Source organism: Micropterus dolomieu, linkage group LG01 (assembly GCF_021292245.1).
Source record: "Micropterus dolomieu isolate WLL.071019.BEF.003 ecotype Adirondacks linkage group LG01, ASM2129224v1, whole genome shotgun sequence".
NCBI classification, from domain to species: Eukaryota; Metazoa; Chordata; class Actinopteri; order Centrarchiformes; family Centrarchidae; genus Micropterus; species Micropterus dolomieu.
Genome location: NC_060150.1, coordinates 16752288 through 16759488, shown reverse-complemented (window position 1 = coordinate 16759488; position 7201 = coordinate 16752288). Strand labels below are relative to the sequence as shown.

The following is a 7201-nucleotide window of genomic DNA, read 5'->3' as shown; positions in this document are numbered from 1 at the left end:
TCTAGGCTCTCTTAGCACATTCACAGCAACAAATAGATAACTATATTTAATTGGAACAACACCACACATTTCACCACTTAGCGAGGGTTGTCCACGTAGCATAGACCATTTAGTGCATGTCCGAGTGTGTGTAAACCTTTATATACCGTCTATGGTATAAACGTTAGGCATGTTGTCTACCTCAGTGCCAAGCTGGTGGCCTGAGATTTCTCTGGTCGAGTGGCTTTTTATGCCTGCAGTATGCTGCTTATAGGTGAGCTTCCTCTCAGGAACACCACACTGCCATCTTGTGTCGGCACACCCACAACTCACCCAAGTGCCTTACACACAACCTAAACTAAATATCTTTGGACTGTCTATTGAACAAGAAATGAAAATTTACCTCTACTTAATTTTGAAGCATAGTACACTCGAGAAAAGTAGGTGTAAATAGCTTTATTTAAAAGGAAATAAGGCAGTCTCTTATTGGAGAGTCATCTTTTAATAAACCAAACACCATGGGAGTGAGCTTGAACAAATTGCTGCTCGGCAGTTACATTAGTGTTTATTAAAAGGTCTACATATCAGTCGTTAAACTGCACATTAACACATTAACACAGACTGCTTCTGGAGGAGACTTAAAATCATTTCTTTATGGGATTAAAAAAACAAAACTGTTGCAATCTGAGAGAACTTTAATACTCCTCCCCATCTTCATTTTCTTCATACGAGTCAACGCCAACCTCTTCGTAATCTTTCTCCAGGGCGGCCATGTCCTCTCTGGCCTCAGAGAACTCGCCCTCCTCCATCCCCTCTCCGACGTACCAGTGGACGAAGGCCCTCTTGGCGTACATCAGGTCAAACTTATGGTCAAGTCGAGCCCAGGCCTCTGCGATGGCGGTGGTGTTGCTCAGCATGCACACGGCCCTTTGCACCTTGGCCAGGTCTCCTCCAGGAACCACAGTGGGAGGCTGGTAGTTGATTCCCACCTTGAAGCCGGTGGGACACCAGTCCACAAACTGGATGCTGCGCTTGGTTTTGATATTGGCGATGGCCACATTAACGTCTTTGGGCATCACGTCACCACGGTACAGGAGGCAGCAGGCCATGTACTTGCCGTGACGCGGGTCACATTTCACCATCTGATTGGCTGGCTCGAAACAGGAGTTGGTGATGTCAGCCACAGTGAGCTGCTCATGGTAAGCCTTCTCTGCGGAGATTACTGGGGCGTAGGTGGCAAGAGGGAAGTGGATACGAGGGTAGGGCACCAAGTTGGTCTGGAACTCAGTCAGGTCCACGTTCAAGGCGCCATCAAAGCGCAAAGAGGCGGTGATGGAGGAGACGATCTGGCTGATGAGGCGATTCAGGTTGGTGTAAGACGGGCGCTCAATGTCCAGGTTCCTGCGGCAGATGTCATAGATGGCCTCGTTGTCCACCATGAAGGCACAATCGGAGTGCTCCAGGGTGGTGTGGGTAGTCAAGATGGCATTGTAGGGCTCCACCACGGCTGTAGACACCTGAGGAGCTGGGTAGATGGCAAACTCCAGCTTGGACTTCTTGCCAAAGTCTACTGAGAGTCGCTCCATCAGCAGAGAGGTGAAGCCAGAGCCGGTTCCTCCTCCAAAGGAGTGGAAGACCAGGAAACCTTGTAGTCCAGTGCACTGGTCAGACTGAACAAGAAAGTTTGAAGTTATTTAAGAAATCTGTAAGATCAAAACAGGCCCTCTGTTCTGATTAGTAAATCAGGATTTATAAAGGGGTGTCATTCAAAGATTATACTGCTTGGTGAAAGAGTAGCATTTCCATGATTAATGACATCTTCTGCATGTTGTGAAGTTGCTGCAAAGCCTGGCCTTTTATTAATAACGACTTCAAAAAAAAAAAAAAAGAAAAAAAAAAAAAAAGGGGGAGAGAAATGAGTTTGAATTTTTGCCCCCAGACAGCCAAACCCCTCTTCAGCCCTTACCAGTTTGCGGATCCTGTCAAGTACAGAGTCAATGTGCTCCTTTCCAACGGTGTAATGACCGCGGGCGTAGTTGTTGGCCGCATCCTCCTTTCCTGAGATCAGCTGCTCGGGGTGGAAAAGCTGGCGGTATGCACCTGTACGAACCTCATCTGGAAGAGAGAGGGGAGATAGTTTGTTAGCATGATGATACTGTATGACGGACATTGTTATTCCTTATCCAAATAGATGGGTACATACACAAAACACATAAATATAAATGTATTCATTAAATGTGTAAAAATGTTTAAATTTTAATGTTTGCTGCTTGGTCAAGCACTTATCTAAATAGACCTCTCATAGTTTGTCATAGCACCGTCATGTCACAACTAACATAACCAGTGAGCCATTATGAACAATACCTGGGGTCTGACACTAAAATCTAACCTAGTTACACCTGTGTTTACCTGTGCTTGAGCAGTCGTTTCCAGACTTACAGGGTGCTTTTCATTATGCTAACTTATGCTTCCTTGCCTCCTCTCTCCTCCCGTGACCCGGAAATTGTTGCCCGTCTGCCACCATGGAGGATCTTCCAATCCCTTAAATGCACCTCAAGGAGATGAGGAGAGAGGAGGCTCCTGTAGAAGTTTAGAGCGAGGGAACGCAGGTGTGTCCTACGCGGAAGTCGTTTATCAAGTGCCGTCACGTATAAATGTGGCACCTCCACATGTCTACAAATAATAAAATAGAACACAGTTACATGGTGAGATGCGCAGTCACCTTGTGTGTGATAAGTCTGAAACTTTACAATATACAAGATCACTTAATTGCAAAGTGTTGTGGCATCACACAAAGCAGCAGTTTGTACAAACACACATTCTTATGCAGCTATGTGGTGTATTATTGGTCAGATAATACCAGTACATAACCAATAACACTGATTTGTAAATAAATTTAAACTTCTAGGAATGTAAATGAATAAAAACAATGGTAATAATACCAACACCACTACGTTACTGATGCTATGGAACCAAGGATGTCCGATTTGGCAGCCTTGGCTTCCTCGCGTCTCTCCCTTCCCTCTTTCACATCCTCACTGGTAGAAGCGAAGATGCGAGGAAGAATGTGAGTGAGGGAAGCGAGGACACATGTTCGCATAAAGAAAAGCACCCATAGTGAAAGGTTGAGATCTTGTGAGGCAAAAACAATGACTGATTCAAAGTCAGTTAAGTGGGTGTGGCCACACTACAACAAAAAATAAAGCTGATTTACAAACTTGAAATTAAGTTAGATTCATCACAGCTATGACATCCATTGTCTGACATTAGTTAAAACAGGTAATATACACCTAGTTTAATCTTTACAGCTTCCTTCTCTCCAACCCTTTAAGGAGGTGGTATTATGCTGATTTTCAGGTTCAAAATCCTATTTAGGGGGTTGTACCAGAACAGGTTTACATGTTTTAATTTTCAAAACACACCTTTCCCCCCCCCCTGTGACATCACAGGGATGACAAGGAAGCGACTGGACTACAAGTTTTTCAAGCAGTTCAGAGCAGCACTTTCTGTGGGAGATGGGAACTCCCTTTGGGCTGGACTTTTTCACTTTGAAAACCTATTACATGCACAAAGATATACCTCAAAAAGGAGAGGGGAAAAACTCCTAGAAGCATAATACCACCCCTTTAATATTTTCCTTAAATCTGAAATAAATTTTCCAGGAAAGCCATTTCTTTAGCTCCAAGTAAAAAAGATTAACTGAAACTGTTTCCATAACTAAAACCGCTTCCACCAAGTCTTCAACAGCGGTTGGCAAGATCTTTAACCCTTAACACCAGCTCCTAGGTAATTTAGTCCAACAAAAAGAATGAAACCGGTTGCTGCTGAAATTTTGATTTCTGTTGTCACCATTTGCCCTGAGGGCCAGAAGAAATTCCCTAACACTCACCAATAACAGTGGGCTCCAGGTCGACAAAGATGGCTCTGGGGACGTACTTCCCGTTGCCAGTCTCACTGAAGAAGGTGGTGAAGGAGTCATCATGGCTTCCGCGGACCTTATCGGCGGGCATTCGGCCATCAGGCTGGATGCCGTGCTCCAGGCAGTACAGCTCCCAGCAGGTGTTGCCCATCTGGACACCAGCCTGGCCAACGTGGATGGAGATACACTCACGCTATGGAGGAAAAAGATTTTAGCTCATCATCATTCCTTTTGCCCGGAATCAGAGATTTTTCAAGAATCCAATACAACTCTATAGGGAAAGCCTGTACCGCTAAAGATGGCGTATATCCCGCACCTCCCGCTAGAAAGTCAATCGTCCGCTTTTAACAGCAAGGCGGGAAACATTTCAGCCAATCGGGTGGTTCCACTGACGTAAGGGTATACCGCAAATGCGTAGTAAAAGTATAACCGGTGGGGAAAAAACACTTTTTGAACAAGTGCAACTTTCAGTGATTTTCATCAGATTTTACTGCCAATTCTATACGTGCAGTTTTGATGTCCCAGTGAAAGTGCAGTTATGGATCTCTCCCCGTTCATTAAGATAGAGGCCTGGTCTTGTTAGTCTGAAATAACTGCACGGGGAGGAGTTACCTAGATTGCTGCAGAGTGCCAGGACTTGCCTATAATGGTGCGTTTCATTCACCTCAGAAGACGGAGCTGGGAATGACCACACCCCCGAGTTGACGGCCTACCAGTATAAAAGTCGGAAAACCTCGCTTGGCCAGCCATTGTTTACTCCGTCTGTGCTGGAGTTATTGTGAACTTTATGGCTTTATCCAGTTTGTTATTAAATGTGTAACGAACTTTATCGCATCTCCTCATAGCTCAAAAAAAGCTGCTTTAATGGTCAAGCTAAGCCTGTAGTTTGTCATTATATTCCAGTCAAATTTGATGTTCATTTTTAAATGCTCATGGGTAGTGGTTACAAATGATACCTGTGTATCGCTGTGTACAGCGTACAGGCCTACGTCTGCTGGATAATTTGCCTAATCGTCGCAGGTTTTCAGACCACAGTGGAAACGCACAGTGGGCTGAAAGGACCTTTTTTTAGTTCCTTGAAAATAGACCTGGGGACTTAAAAGTCCCTGGTACTTTTGGTTGAAAAGCACCTTATAGGGGCATAAGTGCCTCCACACCCTGCTGAAGTATTTCTAGTGGGGCAGGTGGGGTGGAGGCAATGGGTGCAGGCTTGGCTGAGGACTGAAACAAGTTTGGTCTCATCATTTGGAAGAGAAATTAGGCCTGAGGAGGTTTAAGATGCAATGTCCTTTGTCCTGTTTGGCTAATTGGCCCTTATAAAGGACATAAAAGTGAGATAAATGCACATGTTGTGCGAGACACATGGTAAAGCCTTTCCTTTTTCAAAAAAAAACACTGAGGATGAAACAATCATTCATGAATTACTAACTTGTGTTAAAAGTACAGGAAACAATTTCCTTTTTGCTGATCAAAAACTGCCCTGTGTCACTGCTGCTATTTCAGCAGTTAGTGTATCAACAAAAGTCCAGCTGTCACTGGTCATATGAGAACACAAACACGTCAAGTATGGCTGTCAAAATGTGACGGTGCTCCTTTTGGTCTCTTGTCATACCTGCCAAGACAAGAGTTTAGCCAAAACAAACCCCGTTTTATTCATGTATAACATTATTTCATGTTTACAAGGTTACTTAGTGGTAAAAAGAGGCTGTAGCTGACCACAGTATCTGACCTCCCTTCTAGAGGGAACAGGAGAGCCAGTGAAATATCACTGGTGTGAAATTCTTGGGATGTCAGGCTCTCTTTGAGCTTAAAAACAACCTGACAGGGCAGCGCGTCATACTTATCCAGTGAGACGTCTTTAGCCAAACATACATCCAGGAACGTGTCTGTCCAACACAAGAACAGTCAGTCTGATAAGCAGTCTTGAAGCATTTTTTACTTTTAAGACAATCACGTTGCTTCACTTCAGTCTAAAGTCTTAACTGAAAGTGATGGAAAAACATTTAATTGGGGAAACAGTTGAAATAGTTAGCTGTAAGTCATGGCTATGTGATTGAAATAACCTTAAGCTGGTTAAAGATAATATGGTTGGGGTCTGAATAGCTAAAACTAGGCCAATTCATAAATGCTGGATTAGCTAAAAGTAATATTTTAGTCAGTTGAGATTGTTCACGTCAAGTAATGATAAATAGTTCTAACATTAGCTAAATTAATGGATAAAATATTGAGATTGTTAGCTAAATGTATCAGACATATGGTGAAACAGTTAAAGTAAAAAAATAAAACAACACACACACACACACACAGATAGATGGTTGAAATATAGCCAAAAATCATTGAAGAAATTGTTTACCGGCTTATGCAACAGTGGTATTACTACAAATAACCAAACTGACCTAAACATTGATAGTTTAGTTGTATTAATAGACAACTACCATAAACTACATCCTTAAGCCTAAATAGTGGATCAACTTGACATTAGTAGTTTTCATCTGTTTTGAATTTTGAACCCTTGAGCTGCCCCTCCCTCCAACAAAGCTAGTCATAAGGACGGAGGAGTGCTCATTGTGACATGGGAGTTGCCAAGTATGGCGTTAGCAGCCAGCTCAGCGGCCAGCTATTTTGAGTGAAGCTTCAATCATGAGACACACACACACTAAACCTCACTAACTTGTTTGGACTGCAGATTAGGTCATGAAATAAGCTTCAACTGCATTGTGCATCTAAAATTAAAGCATCTGACCAACTCTGGAGCATTTACTGCCTCAGCAGATAAACTGCAATATAAAGTCTTAACAAAATACAGAATATTACTGTTATTAAGCATGAACTTTGCATTATTTGTCCATTTTATGAGACAGACAGCTTTGACTTTTGTTGGCTGGATATCAGAAAAGTGGAAGTGGTGGCCTGTTTGCTCCATGGTGTTGCAACACCCGTTCAGGTTTACAAGACAGCCTGTGAAATGTAGCGTCACAGGCAAGGGCGGTAAACTGAGAGATTATCTACTTCCTGTATCTTGTCCTGGAACTACCTCACATACACAGTGGATTATTGTACTATAAGTCTGTTGTGCACCAAGATATGCACAAGAACACACTCTAATACATACATACCAATTGGAAATTAAGTTCAGGGGTTTCCGTGCTTTAATGTGTTTTTCCACACTGGGGACAGCCAACTAAAAAACCCCCAAAAAACTATAACCATAATTGAATAAAATAAATCGAGAACATAAGATGCTAGTTATCATCTACATATAAACTCCTACTTTTTTTGGGGGGGGGGGGGGGGGGGGGGGGA

The 7201-nt window shown here is 43.1% G+C and overlaps 1 protein-coding gene across 3 annotated transcripts in view; it reads right to left on the bottom strand.

Annotated features, from left to right (window-relative positions):
* The window catches only part of LOC123977567 (tubulin alpha chain-like), an 8741-nt gene that overhangs the window by 427 nt on the left and 1113 nt on the right, over nt 1-7201 (bottom strand). The window contains exons 2-4 of one of the 3 annotated variants that reach the window (XM_046060364.1): nt 3869-4091; nt 1946-2094; nt 723-1649 (exon numbers count right to left, since the gene is read on the bottom strand). In XM_046060364.1, the coding sequence (XP_045916320.1) occupies nt 723-1649; nt 1946-2094; nt 3869-4091 (1299 nt within the window). Of the gene's footprint in view, nt 1-420; nt 1650-1945; nt 2095-3868; nt 4092-7201 lie in introns of those variants that run through there. The other 2 variants (XM_046060372.1, XM_046060356.1) reach the window with 2 other exon arrangements.